A 25,434-nucleotide genomic window follows, 5' to 3' on the forward strand; every position below is an offset into this window, starting at 1 on the left:
ATTGATGGTCACCATCAAACCCCTCCCCTCAGAGCTCTGGGACTCCAACTGACAAGGAGGTGGAAAAAGTGTTTGGTCAGAAGGGATGGAGGATACCAGGAGGACAAGGCCTTCCTAATCAACTAAACAAGGTGCATGTGACCTCACTGAAACTGTAGCAGCAGGACACATCCTACATGGTCTATACGAAGTTCTCTGAGTATGTATTATAGTTATTAGTTTAGTATTTTATGGAACTCACCACTGTGAGAATGAGTAAGCATTAAACTCTTGTGTCTGCTCTTGGGATTCATTCTCTTGTGGGGTTGCCATGAATAATGCCTATAAGATAGTTTTAGTTCATCTTATTATATGTTCTTTAGTCATGTTTGTTATCTCTTAGAATCCTATTCTTTTATAATGAAGGATAGAAAGAGCATGGATACGGAGGAGAGGTGAGGGGAATGAAGTGGGATTAGTAGAAAAAGGGGAACCTATAACAGGGTAGATTGTACGAGAAAAGAATCTATTTTCAATAAAAGAAAAGAAAAAAACAGCCATTTCCATTTTATAGGAAAATATTAGGACTTGAGGACTTCGGGATAACAATTGCCAGTACCTTCTTAAGCAAGAGATTAATGCAAATTAGCCTTTTTTCCTTTATTTATTTTCTTTCTTTTATTGGATATTTTCTTTATTTACATTTCAAATAAAAAGGTCTTTCCAGGTCTCCCTTCTGGAAACCCCTATCCCATCCCCCCCTCCCCCTGCCTCTCTATGAGGGTACTCCTCTCCCATCCACTCCTGCCTACCCAACCTGGCATTCCCCTATACTGGGGCATCTTCCCACTTATGTCCAGTAAAGCCATCTTCTGCAACTCAGCTTCCACACTGCGGTCTATTGAAAGTCAGCCCTCCCTCGAAACAAAGGTTTGTCTCTGCGGACTTCTCAACGCCCACTTGCACGGGCAGTCGGTTGACCACCGACCCCGGTACCTAACCGGGGAAACGAGGCGGGGAGGAGGAGAGATGTCTTTCTCCTCTGTCTCCCGACACAGCTCTCATCCTCTTTCCTCTTCCCACTTTTTTCCCTCCAACAGGTCCTGTGCCATTGCCGTGGCCCGTCCTCACCGCTGCTGAGCCTTGGATCCCTCCATGTGTACTCTTTGGTTGGTGATCCAGTTCCCGGGAGCTCCAGGGGGTCTTGCTGGTTGACACTGTTGCTCCCCGCACAGGGCAGCAAACCCCCTCAACTCCTCAGTCCCTTCTTCAACTCCTCCATCAGGGACCTCTCCCTCAGTCCAACGGTTGGCTGGAGCATCTGTCTCTGTATTTGTCAGGCTCCAGCAGAGCCTTTCAGGAGACAGCCATATCAGGCTCCACAGTCAGCAAGCACTTTCTGTATCCAGTTTGGCGACTGTATATGGGATGGATCCCCAGGTGGGGCAGTCTCTGGATGGCCTTTCCTTCCGTCTCTGCTCCACACTTTATCTCCGTATTTCCTCCTGTGAGTATTTTGTTCCCCCTTCTAAGAAGCCCTAAAGCATCCACGTTTTGTTGTTCTTCTTGAGCTTCATGTGGTCTGTGAATTGTATCTTGGGTATTCCTAACTTTTGGACTAATATTCACTTATCAGTGAGTGCATACCATGTGTGTTCTTTTGTGGCTGGGTTACCCCACTCAGGATGATATTTTCAAGTTCCATCCGTTTGCCTGGGAATTAACCATGGTATTCTTACTCTCTTACTCAAGTCAGGAGAGCTTGCTAGGATAATGCATCAACTCCACGAAGCTTGTCCCTTTGTCCATTTACTTGCATTCCCAATGCTTTGATAGGCAGCTAATAAAATGTGCCCTGAAGTGTCCTTTATGAAAAAATAGAAATTCTATTTTCATGTTTATGTATTTCTTGTGTGTACAAGCATGCACACATGTGATCACATACATACATACACACACATTTGGTGTATGCATGTGGATGTGGTGGGGTCCACTTGCCGGTGCATGTGCACAGGGATTATAGATGTGCACCATTTGTTCCAGCTTTTGTGGGGGTCCTGAGGATCCACACTCAAATCCTCATGCTTGTATAGTAAGCTATTTCTCATGCAGCCATTCTCCATGGGAACACTAGTTAGTCTAAGTGTTTCTATGAGACTCTATATTTTAAAAAAAAAAGTCTAAATTCTAGCTGGTATATGCTGGAAAATCTTTTATTTTCTTTCCCTATAAGTTGGTATAACTTAAAGTAACAGTAAGAAATTCACACTTAGAACAAAGTGGTTTTCGGCAGGCACTTCTTTTCTCTGTCTTATTATTGAAGCCTGCAGAGTGTTGTTTGGTAGACTGTTATGTGCAGAGGAGTTTTGATCCAGCAACATGGCTTTTCTGGGAAGGAATCACATCCAAAGATATGATCCAGCCAGAATGAAGACATGCCTTGGATTAGAGTATGATCTGGCTGGAATACAGATATGCCCTTAGTGCATATCTTTAATTCCTAACGATGAAGGTAATGTTAGTTTGTAGAAGGAAACAACCATATTTGAAAGTGATCTCTAGTTGAGAGGCAAAGTGGTGAATCAGAGAAAGATTTGACAGAATGAGTCAGAGAGATAGGATATGCCTAATTCATACAAGAACAGCCAAGGAATAGATGCTACTTGAGAGCAGAGAAAAAAGGGGTGTGTGATGTGTGGTGTGTGGTGTGTGGTGTGTGGTATGTGGTGTGTGGTGTGTGTGTGTATGGCAGATTTCTTGGGTCAGTTTTACAGAGACAGGTTAACAGGCTAAACATAAGTGAAGACAGAACTAGCCAAAGAATGAGAAGAACCCAGAAGATTAAAACATGTCACCAAAGTTAGTATGAGGCCAGGCAGACCAATTTGGTCAGAAGCAAAGGAAAAGCTGATTGAATCAGTCAACCTGGAAGATTAGATTGTGTGGAGCCTAGAAGCTTGCAGGTTTCGGCCCAGGGATAGTTAGAACAGAGAAGGCAATGCTCTGGGTCCAGCCCAAGCCATGTATTCACACAGCAGCTTGGGTATGGCTCTTATCTCATCACTCCATTTGAAGAAGTAAACATGGCATTTACAATCATCACCAGCCCACAGGTCATCTATTTGCATGGAGGAAAATGGAAACCAACTAGAAAAATTAAAGACACAGAATACAGACATGTACTGTAATGCAATTCCAGCTAAAGCAAACAATACCTCTCAACATAGATGAAATCACTAAAGTCACTTTTGTAAGTGAGCCCCAAAAGCCAGTTGCGACAAAGCAGAAGTCTTCTGCTACATATTTAAAACCTTATCTCGGATATCTTATAATCTGCTAGTCTAGAACATAATTTCAAAGAGTGATTTTTTTTTCAGTGCAACCACAAAACTGATCAGCAGGAAGGAGCTATCAGGCACACATCCAACATCAATGGAGTTGATCGGGGAGGGTGAGAGGGTCTGTTAGTGATAGACCATTTACCTAGCAACATAGAATCCTAGATTTGAATCTCTCAAAAAACTACTTTAAAATTACAGATTTAAGGTAGAGTACATCCTCAATGAGATCTAATGGTATTGGTGGCTCAGATCTCTAACCGGCCATTCAAAGTAAGTAATCACACTCACTGGCTGTGTAACACTCTGGATTAAAGGTCATGAGAGAAAGCAAACAAGTGCAGGGCACTAAGCATAAACCTAAATATTCTTTCCTGGTTTTTTTTTTTCAACAACCTTGAAAACCACAAAGGCCTCATTGTTAATGTGATTGAATGCTGAGGGGCATTTAAAGTTTTTGCAAAGGAAGATTAGACAAAATACACCTGGGATTGACTGTGAATCTTAATATATTTGAAATGGTCTGGTCCTGTGATGTATCCAGGCAACTGGAGATCTTAAAACTGGCAGTGGGATAGGAGATGAAAAAAGCCTTAGTAGTCATTCATAATATTATCAAAAGGTGAATTCAATTCCTATGCGCAAAAATGAATTTCTTTTCTTTGATTTTTTTTCTTGAAATCACAGTTATGATATGTGGTTTCAATAACTCTTGCTAGCTAGATCTAGTTATCAGATTTACTTTTATTTCATTAATGAAGTTCAAGAAAAATGAATTGCTCTACAGAATAATTGTTTCCATTGAAAACTTTTTAAACCATTAATATATATATGAAAAACAATAATATTCTTGATAATTAAAGTGTACAGAATGAAGATCTAGCCACTCTTAAAAACTTTTAAAGATGTATCTGTTTATTCACTTACCTTTGTCACAGTACGTGAGGGGAGGGAAGAGGAAAATTGAGGCCGTTTCTTCTCTCCTCCCACTCTGTAGGTCCCAAGTGTCAGCTTGGCCGCAATCACCTTTACCTACTGAGCCATCTTACAACCCTAGACACTTTTCTAGAAGCTGAGAATCTGCAAAGTTTAATGCTCAGATGGCAGCTCAAAATAAAGCTTCACTGATCTCCTGGGTCCAGTGTTCTTTGGATGCTAATAAATTATCACTTGGTTTATTGAGAAGAAGCTAGATGGAAAACTCACAGGCTTACAAGAATTTCAAATAAATAACTCACTAAAATATCAGAATTTCCTCAAAGAAACTAATTGATATACATATGCTTCCACTGCCAGTGGAGAAAGGTTAAAAAGTAGTTCCAGTGGATTCATGATAGAAAGAACGTGACATGGACTAAGAAATTACTGAGTTGTGGGTGTGACTCTTCCATTATTTCATCCACCTAATGTCACTCTCTTGACTTCTTATTACAACTTTTACTTCACAAACAAGGGAGGAACAATCGGCCAGGATCCAGTGGATTACCTATTGCCATACAGGAAGCTTTGGGCCAGCACTTGAAGTCAGAGCTATTTCTCCACTTTCATCACTTCTGAATGGGCCCAGATTATTAGAACTTGGGCTCAAGCATTCATTTTTACATATTTCCTGATGAGAATCTTTGTGTGCAGATTGACAAATTGCTCAAAACCATGTCAATAAGATTGTGTAGACATAATATTCTAAGTCACTTTATGTGCGTACAATTCCTAGGATGGAATAAGACCCCAGTGGAAAGAAATGCAAAGAAGGATATCCTTTAGAAGTTAAGAATCAGAGGTTCTCTGTTTTTGCTGATCTGCTTTAGCTGGGTTAAAAAAAATGTTTTTGAGGCACAGAACCCAAGGGAAACATTCCAAACATGGAATACCTAATAGACCACTGAGACACTACTGACTGTCATCTGTAAAAGGGCTGAGAACCTGTCCTGTGAAATCTCCACAGAACCCAGTGTCCTGAAAGAGGGAGATCAGCCTTGGTATTAGAAATAGCATCTGAAGAGAAAGCAAAAGACACAGACACAGGCATGGAATGACCTCATTTCTACCTGAAATTGTCTAAAAATGTGGTGCATTCTGAACTCAAAGAGCTCTAATAAAATTAGTTGTTGGGAAGCATCTCTAGATTACAGTTTTTAGTGGGATTGTGAATTCATTAATTTTTGATGGAAGCAGAGGGATGAAGCCCTAGATAGATGTGCTCCATTGACATAGGCACAGCCATGGCAAAGACCAAGGCCCTGGACCCATGGAAAACTAGCAAAGCCATTCACATATGGACTAGGCTATAGAAAGATGGTAAAGATTTCTTTAGGGCTTCAAATATGAGTATTTATGGATAAGTCTGTCCAATGACTAGCAACTGTAGCTTCTTCCTCCTGAATGTTTATAGTCCCCAGACTGCTCACCCACAGAGACCTTCTTCTGAGATTGCCTAACTCCTCTTCCTGAACTGCACATGATAAAATGGGCTGAGGTTCTGGGTTTCTGGCATGGTAGATGTTCTCCATTAATGAGTCCCCTCCTGCCTCATCCCAGCTCTCCTCTTTCACCTGCCTGTCTTTTCTTTATTTTCATGCGTGTCATGATTTGAGAACACAAGGCACACGTGATGTGGCAACTTTTCTCCTCATTTTATGCAAATACCTGATAGAAACAACTTAAAAGAGAGAAAGATTTCTTTTTGCCTCAGTGGCTTCTGGTTTGGTCCACTGCTGCATGTCCCCATCACAGCTATAGAGAAGCATGTGGTGAGATCTTCAACTCTCGGTGGGTTGGAAGCAGAGAGAGAACGTAGGAGACTCTATAGAAAGAAAATAGCTTCCAAGAACACACCCTCAGAAAACCATTGCCCTCATGTAGGCCCCAACTCCTGCCTTCACTTCCTTCCAGTATTTCTGTCGTGTTATGAGGTTTTCCAAGGATTAACTACTCATTTGGTTAAAACCTTCATGATCTAGTTGTTTATGGAAGCACCATAAAATATTCACCCAGATTAATGCTTTATTGATCCTATTTCAATCAAGATGGTTAATAAAATTTAAACCTAACAGCCACCATTGTCTCTTATGGATGCTTTAACAAATTATATGAAATTTAAAGCCTAAAGCCAAAATTATTCACTTACAGTCCTGTATTTCAGAAGTCAAAAAACTCTAAGTGGCTAAACTGAAGCTGTCAACAGGTACTATCTACAAGCTCTTCTAGAACAATCTGTTTGCTTTGTCTAAACTCTAGAGCCATGGTTCTCAATCTGTGGGTCATGATCCCTTTGGGGGGGGTCACATATCAGATATCCTGAATATCTGATATTTATATTATAATTCATAATAGCAGAAAAATTACAGTTAAGAAGTAGCAGCTTAATTTTTTTATGGTTGGGGATCACCACAACGTGAGGAATTATGTGTTAAACAGTCACGGCTTTAGGAAGGTTGAGAACCACTGGTCTAGAACCTGCTAGTATTCTCTGGCTTATGGCATCCACTTGTTTCTTCAGGTTCAGTCATATACATTATTATCAGCTGAACATTCTTTGGGTTAATTTAGGTATAAATTATGAGCTGTAAAAATGCAGCTTCCTTAGTAGCTGCTGAGCATTGAGTGGTATGGCTCTCAGCTCCTAAAGTCTGTTGCTGTACATTACTTTTCTAGCAATCAGAGCCAACAGGCTACTGACTGTGGCTCTTCATCACTGTCTACTAGCCCCACACTTGGTGTCAGTGACCCTCAGTATTACCAGTCTTCAGTGCAGCCAACTCAGCCTGGTCCTCTGGAGATAAAATAGCAGGCTCAATAAACAATTGTTCCGAAGGAGTATTTATTAGGCATTAGGCTGCAGTATACTAGGCAGCAGCACACAGAGTGACCTGGTATGAATACTGGGTACCAAGATGGAGAAAATGGCTCATGCACAGTCTGCATTGGTAGAAGAGGGGCTCTTTGTAACTCCAGGGTGAGGACATCTGTAGTGGAACATTGGAATCATCTGGAGGACCTGGAGTGAGGATGGTCTTAACATATCTTATGGTCCTGTGGAGTATTGTTCTAGCCTCTTCTATCTCAGTGTCTTCAAATCTCTGTCTGTTATGGACTCTTCCATCACCCTTTTCACTTAGAAGAGTTTTTGTGATTATACCAGGTAATTGAGATTAAGCTCTGCATTTCAAACTCCTTAAAGTGCTCTCTTCTGCAAACTCCTCTCTGCTGTGTTAGGGAACATTCGCAGGTTCTTGGCATTCCAAGTAGATGTCTTTGAATCTAACTAGCACATCAGAACTTCTGTACATTCTCCTAGCATGAAAGACATTGTCAGAGAGTATTCACAAGGCTCTCTTTGGCTCCCACAGGAGAGGTATGATATACCCCCTCACACCCACATTGCTCAAAACAGCAAGGAGTAGCCACCTCTCAGTGACAAGAGCTGGTACTCCACACAGATCCCAGTGTAGGAAACAACTGCATCCCAAATCCAGAAATTTGCACATAAGAATAGCAAAAATAAAAATAAAAAATAAAGATCAAGGCTACCACCGTCCTTCTTTCAAATATCCACATAATTCTCCCATCAGCTCTATCTTCAAGACTCTTCACTGATAACCTGGATACTTTGCTTTTGAAACATTTAATATTTATCTCTTCAGAAAGATAAAAGACCGTCAAAAGCAAACACAATGAGCAATCACAGAACTTGGTACACATTAGATATACAATACATATCAAATTAACCTCCGTTTATTTGTTTTAATAATTTCACTACCAAAAAGCACTCCATAGACATGATATTTTCACAGTGCTTGTTACATATATCATACCCATTGCGTCAGGAGTCTCTGTGGACAAGGAGTCTACAGAATATGTGATATGTGTATGTGTGTGCCAGATATTACGTGTGTGATTAGGGAAAAAACCATCCTTTTCTGCAATATAGCAATCTGGAATATAGCATCCAGATCCTCCCATGTCTGGCTTTCCTCCTGGCAGATACATTGCTTATATCCTTGGACATTTGACAGGGTGAAGGTTCAGCCTCACCCAGAGCAGAATGAAAGATGGTCACAGTTTATTTTTGAGAAGCAATTGGCTGTCTTAACCATGTCACTGTTGAATGGCCACAGTTACTTTTTCCATAATGAAAGGTCTAATTGTTTTGGGTTCCAGCTTTCATTTTCAAGCTGGCCTGGGGCATTAGTGTCTGTCTCCATTAGTCTTTGCTCGAAGTTATTTGTATGACACTTTCTGTGCCAACTGCATTACAGAAATGTTGACGGCCAGTATTTTGTCCTGTGATAATTGGTTGCTTTCAATGTTAGACGTGCCAAGCTGTTAATTAGCTTGAGGTAAGGACGGAACAAGCGCATTTTATCATCATTCCAATCTGCCAGCATTATCTTCTTTTAAAGTAGATATCTGTTTAAGTGTTTTCGAGAAGTGCTTGTTTTCCCAAAATAATCATCCTGGATTACTGAGTTATGAACAGCTGCCTATTATGAGCGTTGCCTTAGTTCATTACTCAAAGCATGAACCACGGCGTTACTAGTGCACAGAGAATTTACCGGAAACCCTCTTTGCCATGCTCTGCTGTAGCTCCCCAACTCAATGATCGACCTGAGACTGACACAATTTCACTATTCATAGAACTTTAACGGCTGATGGTTTCTTGATTAGCGAAGAAAAGGGTACACGTGTCAGAACTCAAGAGAAAAGAGAAAGAGATCTTTGCATCTTCTCCGCAGGTGTACCGATTGTTTTCATTTCCGTGTGTCCATTCTAAAAGGTTTACAGTGTTAAGTAAAAGTTTGATTATGATGGCCCCAAACCCATGGGATTTGGATTTCTAATACATGCTCCTGCTAGTATCAGTTATTTTACTGATAAACTTGAAGACTACACATTGAGTCCGCTGAGTCGGCACATCAGCAAATAATCATTAAGAATTAAGATACGGTGGCTACGACAGTGTAGTCCTTGAGCTTCTTTGAACTCTAGGAGTAACTGGAGTCGCATGTGTGGTAGCTTCTGCTTCAGAAAAGATGATCCATGCAGTTCAGTGCCCCACCTAGGCAAACAGCAAGCGATCCGATTCTCAACAAGAGTGATGAAAAAGCTAACAAACTGACAATGGTAAGATGACGCATGATGTGACAAAATAATGTAATGCCAGATTCTCAGATGTCACTGTTATCAAATATCACAGCAAAGATTTGTGTAACTAAAGAATTTGGACAAAGAGGTTGTTGGGTACCTCCTATTCTAGACCTGTTGGGTCTACTCATTTTTATACCCTTAATAGAACGAAATAATTTTCCTGGCTACCAGTTTCCTCAGTAATAAAACAGAATGGGAACTAACGACACGTACACTTGAAGGCTTAGTATAATGACAGAAATGCTCTGAAGATGATCTGTGCTCAGAAATGTTAGACTTGTATTTATTGAAAATAATCATGTTAGACTATATTTTAGTAGACTGTACTTTCTACGGATGTGGGGGCTTTTACATTTTAAAATTCTTATAGTAAATGCATATTACATTCTGTTTTCAAAGAGTTCATAATCTAAAGTTGGAAATATACAAGTCTGCAATTACCCTCTTGTCACAGTGTCACCTGCCAGTGTGACATCTGGTCACTGCCATGCACTGTTCCAGACACTGCACAGTGCTGTTCTTCTGCTTCTTCATCATGGATATCTTTCTCTCTGTACGCAGATGAGTGTGCAGACCTCTGGAAACCATCCATTCATTACATGGTAGAGCTGAAACTCAAATTCAGAGCGTTTGGACACTAGACACCTCCCCCTTTACATCTATTTGTCTCCTTTTAGTTTTATTGTCATAAATATGTTGCCTTGATTTGAAGAAAATATGTTTATGTAATCTCCAGAATTCCAGACATATCATTGAAGTTTATTAGTTACTACAAATTATTTCATTTTCTAATCCTCTTGTCCTTTTTATCTTTTTCTTTACTATTAATGTTATATATATATATACATACATATAAATATATGAGTATATCTTGCTCTCTCTATTTTTTTTTAGGGCTGAAAACTTAGTATTAGATCAACAATTAGAGGGCTCTTTTTTGGGGGGGGAGATTCATTCTTCCTTTCTCCAATGTCATTAATAACTTGTAGCTCTTTATCTAGGTGTGGGATCTCTCCCTCTCTTCTGAGAGGTTCCTTGAGGCTCTGGTGTAGTTGTTCTGTTATAGATTTATTAGTTGAGGTTAGGTACCTCATTGCCAGTTGTTCCTGCATTTTGACCAGTTGTGGTTTGCTGTGATGCTCTCCATCTGCTGGAAAATGAAGCTTCATTCATGAGAGGTGGGAGCTACAAGTCTCTGAGAGTATAAAGAAAAGTGTTTAGAATGCAGTTATTGATTAAGCTTATTGTTGAAGGTTATAGGAGTATGTCAGACTTCTCAGTGGTCATAAGGATAAAAATGCAAGGTACTAGGCCTTCCAACAACTTTTCCAGAAAGAATTTTCTTCCCATTAATTATTTATTTTATTTATTTACATCTCAAATGTTGCCCCCGTCTCCTACTCCCCTTGCAGGTGGACCCCTGGGAGCTCCCAGAGACTGAGTCATCAACCAAAGAGTATACAGAAAAGTTTTTCAAAGAAACTGTGATATATGTGCTAAAAATTGACTAAGAATTTACTAAACTATAAAAGTTAGCAAATGGTATATCCAAGTGAGACAAAGGGGAAAATTCATTTATTATTTCATGTGACTTAATGTTGGCACTTTCTTGTTGCTATATAACTTTTTTCTATGAGTTGCCTGGTACAGATAATCAAAATATTATCCTTCGCACCTGTGTACTAAGAGGAATCTCATGGCCAGCCACCTGGGACTCCACAGTGCAAAGCCAGAGAGGCGGATAGGAATGCAAAGGACTTGAGAATAGTAAGCAGAGTTCCTGAGTCCAGTCTAATTCAGTGGGGGTTACTTTATGGAGGTGGCCTTGCATGCAGGCATATGGCCCCTTCCTACGTATTACTAAAGTAATGAATCTGCCAAATGCTGGCATTTAGGTTTCCTCTCAATGACTGATCTGTTTTTCTGATAACATCCTCTTCTCTGGCAATCTTTTTACAATGTCATCTCTAGTTTCTTTATCCACTCTTCTACACCATTTTTCCCATTTCAGAGTTGTTCATGTTCATCTCCATTTTCCCCATGTCTTTGTGCTCCTGAGCAAAACTTTGCTTAGTTCTTTTATGTAAAATCTTGGTTTACTTGCTTTTCTTCTTGGGTTGCAAAGACAGTTTCTAACGCCACTGGCTTGTGTGCAAGCATAGCTTTGACCACTTTAAGCTTTCCTATTTTATTAGTTATGATTCGTTGCATAGATAGTGCTAGCCTAGTGAGATTCTTAGGAAAGTGTGTTGAAATCTCCTTTTTAGTCAAGAACTTCTTTTACTTTTTAATCAATTTTTTTGGCAGATTTCATAGCAACTCTGATTATTAAAATTCAGTCCATATATATACTTTTTCACAATTCTAGTGGGTTTCGTAGTGATAAGAGTAAAATAAAGTCAAGTCAACTAACTGTGTGAATGTGAGAGATATAGCAGTACAAGGAGATCAGTCTTTTACAGGAAAAAGGCATTCGAAATGATCCAGAATAAATAGTGTCATGCTCTAGCTTTCTGTATGAGATTGATAAGAGTATCCTCAGAGGAGAATAATCTTTAGAAAGGCCACAATCAAGTAGATTAATAACAGTAGATGCTGGTCATAGCCTAGAACAGGGTTTTGAAATATTTTTTGCAAAGGGGTGAGTGGAAAATATTTTCAGACTTGCAAGTCATATATTTGGGTAGCAGCTACTAGGCTCTAGGCTCATAACAAGGATGCAGCATAGAAACAAACAAAAAATGGGTGTGACTTCACTCCCAATAAGCTTTGTTTTCTAAAATTAGTTCAGCAACTTTGTACTGTATTATTGTGTGTGACAAAAATATTAAGAAAAGGAAAGAAACTTTTGGAGGAATATGCAGAAGCAGTAAAATAAATGTATGCTGATTATATTCAAGTTGTATTCAGGAAGGGGAGGTTTAACCATTCAAATTGGTGGGAGTATGGGACCATGATTTCAATGACATTGAAATATTTGCTTTCCATTTGACTCTTTGACCATGAAAAATATTGGTAGTACCATTACCATTTTTAGCAATGCTTAAGAAATTTATGACTTGGGAAGAAAATAAATTCTTTAGGGAAAGTGGATCAAACTCCACCTTGAGCAGAGGAAGGACTGGCCTAGGGAATATGTCCAGAGAGCAGACCAGCCTTGGTTATCTGGATGGAAAAAACACTTATGGATAAGGATCCTGCTTCTCAGGCTTCTACATTCCTAGGCCAATGTGGCTTCTGTTGTATCTACCTGAATGCTGAGATGGCTATTCATAAGCAGCCAGGTGATTCTAGGAAGTCTGGATACCATGCAAACCATGTCGAGCTCTGTGGACACTGAGGTGGTCATATGAGAGGAGAGCTCCCTGGCCTCCATATTTCATAAGAGTCCTCTCTTCTCTTTCACCCATTTTCTTAACAATGCATCTCCTGGCACTATTTATGATGCTGCAGGAGTAGAGCCTGATTGAAATGTGGATGCATGCTTGGCTTGAAGTGACTGTTAGTACACTCTGAGCAATTGTGATAGATAGGTTTTGTGTTTCTCCCGGTGCCTCTCCATGTAAATTGATGACTGTTGCCCAGGGGAATGAGCTGGGCCTGAAAACACAAAGAGAGATTAGTTTAAGTGTGACAAGGCCATCATCTATAACGAGGGGCATATATCACTGTCGTGTAAGAGATCTGTGGTGCCAGGAAGACCCCTACTGCACATGGAAGGTCTCTGACTCCATGGCAGACTGTCTAAGCCTTCTTAGCTCAACTGCACTTGTTCCCTCCAAAAAAACACTCTTTATTCAAATACGACAAAATAATTACTACTACCATTTGGCTTTGAATGGCTCAATTATGGCTGCAGTCACTTGTGTTGGTAATTACTAAAATTATGGTTTGGGCCTAAGGCCAGTTCTATCTTTCTGCTCTTCCCCATGGAAGCAAGGGAAAACATTTTATGGGAAAATAGATGATTTCCAGAGCCAGGTTGTAACAATTCATTTTAAATGACCTCAGTCAATTAGAAAATAAAATGAAACAGTCTGGATAAGAACAAGGTTGGACTTTTTTTTTTTTTAATGCTCCTTAAGAAGTCTGGCACTCTATGATGGTGATCCGTGAATAATTCTAGTCTCTGCAAGAATGCAGAAAAGCCTGTGTTTTCTTTTCATAGTCTTGTTATTATGCTAACCCTGTTAGAACTTCTCATTAGTTGGTTGTTATTTGATCCATGATACTTTGATTTTCCTAGAGCAGTTATTCTGGATTCTTAACATAGTCTTCTGGAAATAAGAACACACTGGGAGTAATGTAGATTTTAGAGATTTTCAGAAGGTAGAATGTTAGGTTTAGGGACTTTCTCAGTGTTTTGTTTCTAAACGTCCTCGGTAAACAGGGGATGATACTTACTCATGTAAAAAATACAGACAACCAGAGAGGCTTCCTCCAACAGCAGGTGGGACCAGATGCAGAGACCCAGACATTATGTAGAGTTGAAATTGGAGTTCTTCAACAAATCCCTCCCCCTCAGAGCTCAGGGAATTCAGTGGACTAGGAGGCAGAAAGATTGTGAGAGAGAGAGAGAGAGGAGATGGAGGACATCAGGGGAACAAGGGACTCTAAATCACCTAATTATGGCACACAGAAGGTCACAGAGACTAAAACAGCAAGCGCAGGGCCCACTTGGGCTTACATCAGGACTTCTGTATATACTGTAGCTAGTAGATTAGCATTTATGTGGAACTCCTGACTATGAGAATCAGGGCGTCATTGATTTGTTAGTCTGCTCTTGGGACTCTTTTCCTCCTTTTAGATAGCTGTGACCAATTTTGATACACATTTTTTTTTTGCTTCATCTTATTATATTTTATTTTGTCATCTTTGGTTGTTATATCTTAGAAGACTCTTCTTTCCTAATGAGAACTAGAAAGGGAGTTGATCCAGAGAGAAGGGGTATGGGGGAACTGAGAGTAGAGGAGAGGGGAAGCTGTAACCAGGATATATTGTATAAGAAAAGAATGTATCTTCAATAAAAGAAAAAGAAAATAACACAGATGACTCAAATTCTGGTAATCAGTTTTATCCAAAGTAGCTTTGGTTAATTAGTCAGTTAATACTCCTGATTTCTTAATTTCTAAATTGGAATTCTTAAAAGAAATATTTGTCTTGGAGTGCTGGTGAGTCTCAGATGAAGACCCAAAAAGGAAACAAATCAAAATGCAACAAATAGAAAATAGCTAAAAGCATGATCTGCTGGATAGACTTCTGTTGTCTACCTGACACAAACCAGAATCACCTGGGAGGAGGGAACCACAACTGAGTAGATGCTTTGATTAGATTGGTCCTTGGGCTTGTCTGTGGACTATTTCTTGTTCGCTAATTGATGTGGGAGGGTCCAGCCCACTGTGGGCAGTATCATCCTTAGGTACCTTCTATATAATAAAGCATATTGAACAGAAGCCAATATGCAGCTTTCCACCATGGTTTCTGCCTCTGCCTCTGCCCCTTCATGAGTCCCTGGCCTATATTTCCCTCAGTGATAGACTGTAACTTTCGAACTGAAATAGTGGTATTGTATCTGGTACTGTAAAGCTAATAACCCTATAGCCCCAGTGGCTTTTAGTCATGGTGTTTATCACAGCAACAAGAAAGCAAACTAGGATACATGACAAGTATTAATTAAACTATATCAATAATCATTTCAAATGTAAGGCTTCTAACTGGACTCATTGAAACAGAGAAGATAGAAAAATAAGAGCCATCTACCCAGTCTAGCCATGAAATTTCTATTTAGAGTAAAAGGATAGTGAATTGCTGGATACTGGAGCCTCTTTCTTCATTATCTCTTGAGGTAAGCCAAGGAGGAAAAGCTTCAGCAGGGGCAAGACTTGGTCTTGTGAGATATTTATGGTTTCCTTTTCTATAATAAAACATTTATCTGTCTTAAGTTTAAGTTACTTTGGAGTGGTAGCTGACCTGCCTAAATTCCCTGTGAGGCCAGAAACTGCAGTTTCTAGTGTTTAGCACCTCAAAGTAAAACGGGGGGTGGGGGGGTGGGGGTGGGGAGGAGGGTTAGGGTGAAGGGGGAGTTAAATAAAGGGATTTGTTGCCAGAGTTCCTTTCTCTGGTGAATCAGCCAGAAGCCTCTCTGGCTAAGCTTGTTAACTCTTTGTGAACCAGAGAGGAAGGAAAGGAAAAGAATTAAGAGGCTTTATTCAGTCAAATATGCACAGACACATATACATTCAAACATTCATACACCCACATTTTGGCCCATCTGTCACAATCAACTCCACAAGTATTCATGCATGCTTACATATATACACATATACCTACACACAAATATACAGACAAACATACACATTTGGATGGATGAATGAATGGATAGATAGATGGATGGATATGGCAGAACTCCCCAAGCCAAACCATTCAACTAACAACTTTATTTCTTCTCTCTGGTGTTTTATATCTTCTTAGACAAAAAAATTCTTTAGAAAATTACTTCATAGATAAAATGTTACACAGAATGGGAGTTACAGAAGGATGTTGACATTAAGTTCAAAGAAGTGTTTCATCATAATATACTCATTATAAGTTCAAAGCTGCAGTTTATACATGGCTTTACCTTATCATAGTGCATAACTGTGACTTTATCCTTAGACTTAAATTTTTTTTCTTAAACACAAAATTGTCCCAAGTGTATTTCTCTTTTTAGTGAACTTATGAAAGCTCATTTTATTTCTTATTTTGCAGCCTTTTCTTACTATTTTGAAGAGTAGGCACATTCTATTCTTGATTCTAATTTTATTGCATATTTTCTAGCAACTAAGACCATCTTTAAAAACTTCCTAAAATTATTTGAATCAAATCAGGAATTCTATAGAATCATTACCTATTTGTCTATATAGCATTACTACAAGATTACCTAGGTCAATACCTATGAATGTTATTTATTTAATAATAACAGGAAAAGCATGTTACTAGCAGAAATCTTTCCTCAGATATAATCTCCTTGGTTTTGCCTACAGAATGAAATCTATCCTAGATTGACAGTCTATGGCAGAACTCTCAGGAAGATCACCTGCTAGTTTTGACCCTCTGCTAGATGGCTTTTGGCAGTGAATGATATACCATGTTAACACTAATAAAAAAAAACCTAAAATTGCTATGTAAAGTTGTTTAAAAAAAGCAAATATCAACACAAGAAAAATTATCAGAGAAAAAGAGATAGGTAAAGAGCTCTCATTGTATATGGAAATATCCACCTAGCAATGGGACGTCAAGATGTATGCAGCATAATGTACTAGAACGGCAAGGAGAAAAGGGCAAATGCACAATTATAGTTGGAGACGCCCATACCACCCTTCTATCAGTAACTGATAGACCAAGCAGGCATAGAATCAGTAAGGATATGGGTGACTTGATTTCTGCTGTCAATCAACTTGATCTATCTGACAGTTATAGGACAGTCCACCTACCAATACCAGATTGCACATCCTCATCAAGTGCACAGAGAATACTCATTAAGTCAGACAACATCCTGACCCATAAAATACACCTTAGCAAACTCAAAAGGACAGAAATCTAAGAGAGTATGCCTTCACATCACGATGCAGTCAAACTAGAAATAAAAGATAGAAAGATGCCTTGAAAATCTCCACATATGTGGAGGACATGGAACAGAGGCGTGGAACATGGCATTTACTCCAGAGATCTCACCTTTTTGTTATTTGTTTGTTTTAGTAGAAGAATTGCTCCAGTACAGTGACAAATGTATCTCCAAACATAATAAGCAAATACTACAGACAGGATTCTTAACTGGGCAGGGTGGCATTACCAATATCCGGAGACTTTTTGCTTGGAGTAGAGTACCACTTGCATCTTCTAGGTAGAGATAATACTTAGCATCCTATAGCATATAACAAATAATTATGCATCTCAATGAGTATAGAAACTCTGCCCTAAGATTATAAACAAAGTCAGAAGACATGGACTTCCGAGTCCTGTACTCAGGACTCAGGTCAGAAAACAAAGGGTCAAATTTCTAGCTCCTGGTGATTGGATGAGCTGTTTGGAATAGTCTTGCATCACCACCTTGACTTGATGAATCCTCACTTTAAATGGCAAGACTCCCCTCCCAGCATCCTCTTCACTTCCATGCTGCTTTCAAATTCTTAGACCTTAAGAACAGAGGGAGGAAAAGAAAAAATTAAAAAAAAAAAGAAGACAAAGATAGGAGGGATAAAGGGCGTGGTCATATTTTTTCCTGTGTTCACTGATGTGTATATAAATGATTTCTGAAATAAGTTTAACTTTTACTGTCTAACATCTCATCTGAGCCATTCTCTAATCATGTCACAAAGCTCAGGGAGTAAGAGACTAGCATTAGAAGAACACCCCCCCGCCTTACCTCCCTCTAACCAGGACTGGTAGTATGTATTGTCCTACAGTTGCAAACTTTCAAACCTTCTGCTTATCTGAAGTTACAGAATTACTATATAAGACACAATTTTTATTTTTTTTAAAGAAGGGCTAGGGAGATAGTGAGTAAAAGTGCTTGTTTTGAAAGCCTGATTCTTTGAGTTCCATTTCCAAAACCCATGCAAGGACTCTGGATATGGTTGTACAAAATTGTAATGTCAGCACTGTCTGGGAAGATTGGAAAAGACTGAAGAATCGTCCCAAAGCTCATGGGGCAACAAGCCTCGTATATATATGCATGGTGAAGCTAGCAAAGGAGATCACACCTCAGCAAGGTTGAAGAAGAAAAAAAAAACTCTTTCAGAAAGTTCTCTGATCTCTGTACACAGGCACACACACACACACACACACACACACACACACACACGAAGTGATACAGTGTATTGCATGAAACTCTAAGTAACACTTAAAATGACTGTTCTATTAAATAGCTATTAGATTCCAAAAGCTTCTCTGATTCCTCCTAAATGCCCTTCAATCTTAGGTGTTTCATCCCAGGTCTGAGTAACTGAGTGACCTGAACAACTACAACCAGGCTAAACTCCTGCAGCACACCAGAGCAGCAACAACAGCAAAGAATAATGATGTGGTCTGCTAACTACTATTTAGACATGAAATGAGTAAAAAAATCTGAATAAAAAAAATTTTTTTTTAATCATTTTGCTTCCAAAATGGTGATTCAGAGTAAAAATGTGAGTAATTCCATCTTGTGTACATATTAAACTGTTTATTCCTATGTATCCTTTAAAAGGGAAGTGACAAGTTTGTGATTAAATAATGTAAATTTAAGTATTTGCATATTATTTGGGGGAGGAGCATTCATTCATTAGGAAAGACTGCATTCCATTTGGTGTTTGCTATCTTCTGAGTCAGGCTTCTTGCTAGAGTGTTGCATTTGATCTACTAGAAGATGAATGAGTTTGAATCTCCTTTAAATCATGGGTCTGAATCCTGTCTTATTCACCATTGCATCTTAACATCACTTGCTGATTCAAAATGCAAGATGCCAAGCTTCATGACACTTTCTCTGTAACTTCAGCCTGAAATAGAACTTGCCCTGAGTTCTGAGTTCTGTCTCTAGGGTAAATAGAACAGACTAGTTAATATAAACAAATGAATCCAGCATCTAAGGTTCAGCTGAATGGGGTCTTGTTTTTTTACTGAGGAATACAATACGTGCCCTTTTCCCTTTCGAGATGAAGGCTTGGTGAGGAAGTAGTATAATGAAATAAGCTGTGCCTAGAATATTGAGTTAATTTCTGAAATTTGTCTTCACTGACCACATTATGGTATGACAAGTTGACTTTAATTTAGGTCTTTGAAGACAGATTCTTCAAAGATGAAAGTCTGCCATGAGATTACATAAGGGATTCCTGCAGCAGTTACACATGAATTGATTTGTCCTTGAAGTCAATGGTCATGATAGATAGGTGTTTCGTTGTCATCTTCTCTCCTAAATGATCTTTGGGATGCTGTTTTACACACTGCTTCTTTATGTGGATCCATGCCTACCATGCTTTCTTAAAAGTCTCTCTTCAAACTCATAATTGTTTTCCTCCAGTATCTTTTCTTACATACTATACTTCACACACATTCTTTTTGGGAGGGTGCTGGTGTTTACATTTTTTGAGTTTTAGTTCCCCAAAATGTCTGTCTCTAAAATCCTATAAAATTCTGATCTGCTTTGTGAAGGCCATGTCTAGTGACTATATAATTCCAGAATGGTAATTGCTTTTAAACTTTGAAGATTTACTCACCATTTTTAGTGACAATTGAAAAGATACCTTATGTTTCATGTACTGCAGTTTCACTTTGGTTTATTTTGATCTGGGTTTCTTTTTATTGGCTATAGTTGGATGTTATTATAATTCTAAGTCTGACAATTTACATATTTTACACATTCTTGAAAGATGTTAGCCCTTATCTTTTTGAAAACTGCCTTTCCTCATTTCCAGTTTAAACCTTCTTATTTTGTTTTCTTTCTCTTCATCTTCCAGTTTGTCTTTTCTGCCTTTCTTAGTGCAGTCTGAGTAATGGGTTCAGAGCTCTACTGTGCCATGGCAATAACTCTCTTTAGCTGTGCTTATATTGTTTGATCCATTTAAATTTTCAAGTTTTATCATTTTTATTTCTCTTAATCTCATTTGACTGTGTTTCACATCCTTCTGGACACACACACACACACACACACACACACAAAACATTTTCATCTTTTGCAGTCCATCTAGTTCATACATTTTCTGATTTTCGTAGGAGCCGGGTTTGCTGGCTATTTTTTTTTCCTGTAGACTTATTTTTTAAGAGAGCTAATTTCTTGCTTGTTGGTGCTGCTGCTACCCTTTGTTTGTTTACAGTGATACCAGTAATTGAAGCAAGGTCTTCACACATGTTAATAAATGCTCTACAAATACTAGTGCTCTGTATTTTTAATTTGGGGATATGATCTCAGCTACATTGCCCTGGAAAGCCTTGAACTCCTCTGTAGCCCAGGCAGGCCTTGAACATGTGATCTTCTTTCCTCATCCTTCCATGTATCAAGACGTGCAGTATTGCACCACTAAGTTTGTTACTGATTTCTAGTTATGAGTTAACTCATTTATGGGAAATTTCTCATGAGACTTGAGTTTCTGTTTTGTACTGCTGAGAGAATTTGTTTGCCTTTATCTATACTAGAATCACTGTAAAAGTAAAATTAATAGTTCTACAGTAGCTTTCAAAAACATGTCGCTTGATATTAATCTACAAATATGTTGACTTATTTCTAGTTATACATTTTTATGCTGACTCCTTGTAATGACATTTTAAAACTAATCTCCTTTAAGACACCAGCATTTGTATACACAGACTTAGGAAGGTGTCTTGTGTTGAATGTTCACCCTAAAGTAGGTTCATTGACCCCTGTCATTTATAGCTGTCAGTTCTGACTATCAGACCTGAAGCTCAAGAGCACCAGATGGAGGCCATGACCAGTGTTCATATCCTTCTCTGGATCCCAATATGCTTTTAGACATTTTAGTTCCGAGAATTTTTCTAATAAACATCTATATAAATGTATATAACAGAGCTATAATTTATTATTACTAGTGTAAATGTATTGCTTCTAACTGCACTTAGTTAATAGTACTAGAATCAAATAATCAGTATCTAAGAACCCAGGCTATGTTCCATAGAAATCAAACATTCTTCTCCTTCAGCCTCTCTAGTGCTAGCATAACAAGTGTGAGCCATTATGTCTGACTGTCAAGAGTTTACGAAGTATTTCATATTTCTGTATTTAAGTTAACAATGTATTCATCCATCTACTTTTCTTGGTAAGAAGTCTTCTCACTTCAACTGAATAGATGCCTAGTATTAAATACAATGAGTAGAGCATCATTCATTCAACACATTTCTCACTGATGTACGTTTAAGTGATTTTCTGGTTTTACTGCCATTAAAACTGTTGATATGTGTTACTTTTTTTGTCTATCTAAATTAAAACCTTATATCTAGAATTGTCAGGTCAAAAAAATATGATGTTTAAATTTTTAAAAACTATTTTCTGAGATTATAATATAATCACATCATTTCCATTTTCTTTTCTTCACATGTACTCTTTCTCCTTGCTCTCTTTCAAATTCATGACTTTTTCCCCTTTAATTGTTGGTGTGTGTGTGGTGTGTGTGTGTGTGTGTGTGTGTGTGTGTGAGAGAGAGAGAGAGAGAGAGAGAGAAAGTATTTCTAAGTAAATAATTTCAACCTGCTCAATCTGTATAATATTACTTGTACGCATATGTTTTCAGAGATAATGTTTATTTTATTTTCTTTGAATTTGCCTTTCAGAACTTGAAAAACTACACTGAGAAAGAAACAATCGCAACATGCCTGTATCTTCATTGCTTTATATTCACTGTGTATCCTGTGCATGTTACCAAGAATTTGAGAAATAGTTTGTCTCCTCGTAACTTTGTTCCAACATTAATTCCAGAGTGAGCAGATTATAAACATATTCATGGAGTACTTTTAATAGATATTTTTTCATGTGAGATGAGAAACTGATTTGAAGCTTTTTTTTCCTCACATTCAACTCATGAAATATATCTGTTAAACCAATGGCGATCGACCTTTCATCTAGGTGTGGGTGCCCTAGCTGTTTGGAAGGTAGTCACAGTGAGTCTGACTGGAATTACTCTTCCAGAAAGAGAGGTGATGGTGCTTCATACTCAAGATTAAGTAAAAAGTCCACACTCTCTCCCATCATGCAACGCTTTCTTTCTCAGTGTTGTTCTAACGAGCTGGAGAGCGCAAACAAGGAAGACTTCACATTTCTCACTTCAGAGGAGGAAAGTTCTGTGGACTTCTCTCAAACACAAAATCTTAGTCAGACATCAAAGAAGACCAGACCATTGAAAGAGCTGACTATCCAAGAACTACTGAGCAAGTTTGGAGACAGTGGGAAGCTTCCACTACATTCTGTGTCCTTGAGCCATTTTAGAGACCATGTGGTGGTGAAGTTTAGAAGAGCTCTGTACTATTCTGGAATCTGGGTAAAGTATGTCCAGGGCTCTGGACTGAAAAGGCACTTTTCAGCTCACTACTTTAAAAGAAATCCCAGTAGCCTGCACCGGCTGATTCCCTGGCTGAAACGGGAACTCACAGCTATCTGTGGAGACTATGGCTATACAGTGAAGAATATTCTGACAGCCATTCTCCATCACATGACAAAATTTAACTTGGACAGTGAATCTTTCACTCACCTACTGGAGCCTTATCTCTTCCAACACACACAGCACTTTCTGCACGAGTTTATCAGTTTCGTTTATTCATCTTACAACATGGAAACCTATGACCGTAATGCCATCTATCAGTGTCCTGTTTCAACATGGATAAAAAAGAAAAATATTGTTTCAGCTTCAGTCTTGCCTTTGCCAGAGGATCGTTCCTCCATGAAATTTCAACATGGCATAAAGCAGTTCAAGAAGAACTGGAATAAGACTGGGCAGAGCTCTGACTCTGGCTTCAAACAGTTTCCAAAGGGTCATTCCTCAAAACATTCCCAAATTTCAACAACCCATCAGAAACCAGCAAACAAACGCCATGTTTGGTCCAAAGATGAATGGGGATCAGATGATTTCAAAGACGTAGTTTGTACTACTAATTCACTAAATTGGGACTATCTCAGGGAAAGCAGGCCAGACACAGGGTATTATAGAAATGATAAACAAGAGACAAAGTCAGAAGGCACAAAGCTGCTTCCTAGACATGTTCAGGATCTAAAGAGGCATGAAACAAGTCCACACACCTTTAGAACATTGGTGGATTCTAATCAGGCTCTCCCAAGAAAGTACAATATAAGGGAAACAAATGTTTTTATTCCTGGCAAACAGGTATATCATCAGAAAAAAGAAGCAGAAAAAAAGAAGCTTGAAGAATCTTCACTAAAGTCTTTTCAAAGATTGCCCAGAGAAAGAACATTGATACGCAGCAAATCCAGAGAGAGTGATCGATTTTGTCATTGTGTCTCAGAAAAAAGCACCTCTCCTACCAGAAATGATAAGATGTTGGCTTCTATTAGCAAAAAGACGGTAAGGTGCAGTCGGTCGTCCCGATGTGTAGAAGTTGGTTCACACTACAGTAGAACAACCCAAAGACAATACAGTCCCAGGACACCCAGATCCAAATCCTGGTGTGTCAGATCTAGAAAGCAATCCATGAGCAGAGGTCAGAGTAATCTCTCTCTGAGGGAAAATCACAGAAGCAAGCACTGTGGGCTATCAAAAGGAAATGCTCATGGCTGTGAGTCAACATACAGGGTGGCATCTTTGAATCCAGACCACTGTATCCAGGTTTGTTTAACAGATGGAAAGTTTTGTAAGTGCATGTCTGCAGGTGAAGATCAATCTCAAACTGGAGAACATTGTGACAGTCTCTCATGCCTACAGACTGAGAAATATCAGTCTCCACGTAAGCATGACATGAAGGGGAAGCACCTAGTTGGTAGAATTAGGAGAATCAGAACACACAGGCACAAAAAACCCAAATACCAGTGTGTGGCTACACAAACCACAGCAGAAATCAGTGATGACTTGGAGGATCTCAAGGATAAAAGCCAACAAGGAATTGTCATTCTGAATGTGTGACTTCCTGCAGAAAGTAAATTTGAAAAAGAAAGAAATTCAAGACTTCAGAACCTTCTAGCCAAGAATGAATCTAAGCTTATCATCAGAAGCATAAAAAGCTAAGTGGTTTTGAAAGGCAAATTAGTCTACTTAGCCACCAAGGCTCATTGAAAGTATGGATTTAATCTGAAATATATGAAAATATTTATCATAGCACTTTGCAACTAGAACAAAATATCTGATGATTAAATTCAAAGCTCTTTTTGGGCACAAATACACATTATTAAATTATTCATTTATGTAAATAATATTTCTGTCCGCTTTTTGTAAATGAGTAGATTTCCTAAAAAATATTTTTACTTGGGCCCTTCATAATGGCTCAGTGGGTAGAAGTGCTTGTTGCCTGGAATCAATCCCTGGAAACCACATGGTAGAAGGAAAGAACCAATTCCTTCAGCCTCTCTTCTGACATCCACAAGTATGTCATGGCATGTACATGCCACCTCTATTCCAAACACACACTCACACGCACACAGAATGAAGGGGATGTAGTTTAAGTTTTCTTTTAAATATGTTACTTCTATATATTTTTGAGTTTAATTATGAAGATTGGTTGGCCAAATTTCCCAAAACTACAAAGACTATTCTAATAATAGAAATAGAAATTACTTAACAAAGTTATACATATTAAGTATATGGTTAAACAAACATGCTTGTGTGTGTGTGTGTGTGTGTGTGTGCATCTGTGTCTGTGTGTGTGTACATCTGTGTCTGTGTGTGTGTGCATCTGTGTGTGTGTGCATCTGTGTCTGTGTGTGTGTATTATATTTTAGAACTAGTAGAACTAGTTCACACTAATTCTACTAACTAGTAGAACTAGTTAGCCTAGAAAATATGACAGGACTACTGTCTTACGACATTTGCTTGTCTATTTATGTATAGTCACTGTTCAGTCACTGGAATTTTAAATCCATTCAAGTAGACTCTAGTACAGCCTTCCCTGCACAACCTGACATGTAGGTATTTTAAGGGGATGTGTTTAAGTAATTCAGATTCTTCACTTACAGGGGCCAGGTCCAATGATGGTGACTGACTACTCCTCAAAAAGCTATTCAAGGTATTTTGCCCTTGGCCACAGGACTGATGAGTCTAGTAGTAATCAAGCTATTCTTATTCTTGTATGTCTCAAGAGTTTTCAAACGATTCTGAGATAAGAGTGGTTCTTCATCCCTGGTGGCAGACGGCAAAGGACCTAACCCTCTGACAGTTCTAATAGCTATGTTTTTAAGTCTGTGAAGAATGTGAGTTTAAGGTGAAGGGGAGGAAAGCTAACAGAGGGCAAAGCAAGGGGAGTCATAAGGAGAGGGTATTGGAAGCTGGACCTAGGTCTTTTGAAC

General features: G+C 38.8%; 1 protein-coding gene across 1 annotated transcript; it reads left to right on the forward strand.

The window, feature by feature from the left end:
• Nucleotides 1–19,043: 19,043 nt before the first annotated feature.
• Nucleotides 19,044–24,342, forward strand: LOC114631493 (E3 ubiquitin-protein ligase Topors-like). The gene is made up of 2 exons (XM_028779848.1): nucleotides 19,044–19,146; nucleotides 21,762–24,342. The coding sequence occupies exon 2, from the start codon at nucleotides 22,031–22,033 to the stop codon at nucleotides 24,056–24,058; it is 2,028 nt and encodes a 675-aa protein (XP_028635681.1). The 5' UTR covers nucleotides 19,044–19,146; nucleotides 21,762–22,030; the 3' UTR covers nucleotides 24,059–24,342.
• The last annotated feature ends 1,092 nt before the right edge of the window (nucleotides 24,343–25,434 follow it).

Source organism: Grammomys surdaster, unplaced genomic scaffold (assembly GCF_004785775.1).
Source record: "Grammomys surdaster isolate TR1022 unplaced genomic scaffold, NIH_TR_1.0 363, whole genome shotgun sequence".
Classification (NCBI taxonomy): Eukaryota; Metazoa; Chordata; class Mammalia; order Rodentia; family Muridae; genus Grammomys; species Grammomys surdaster.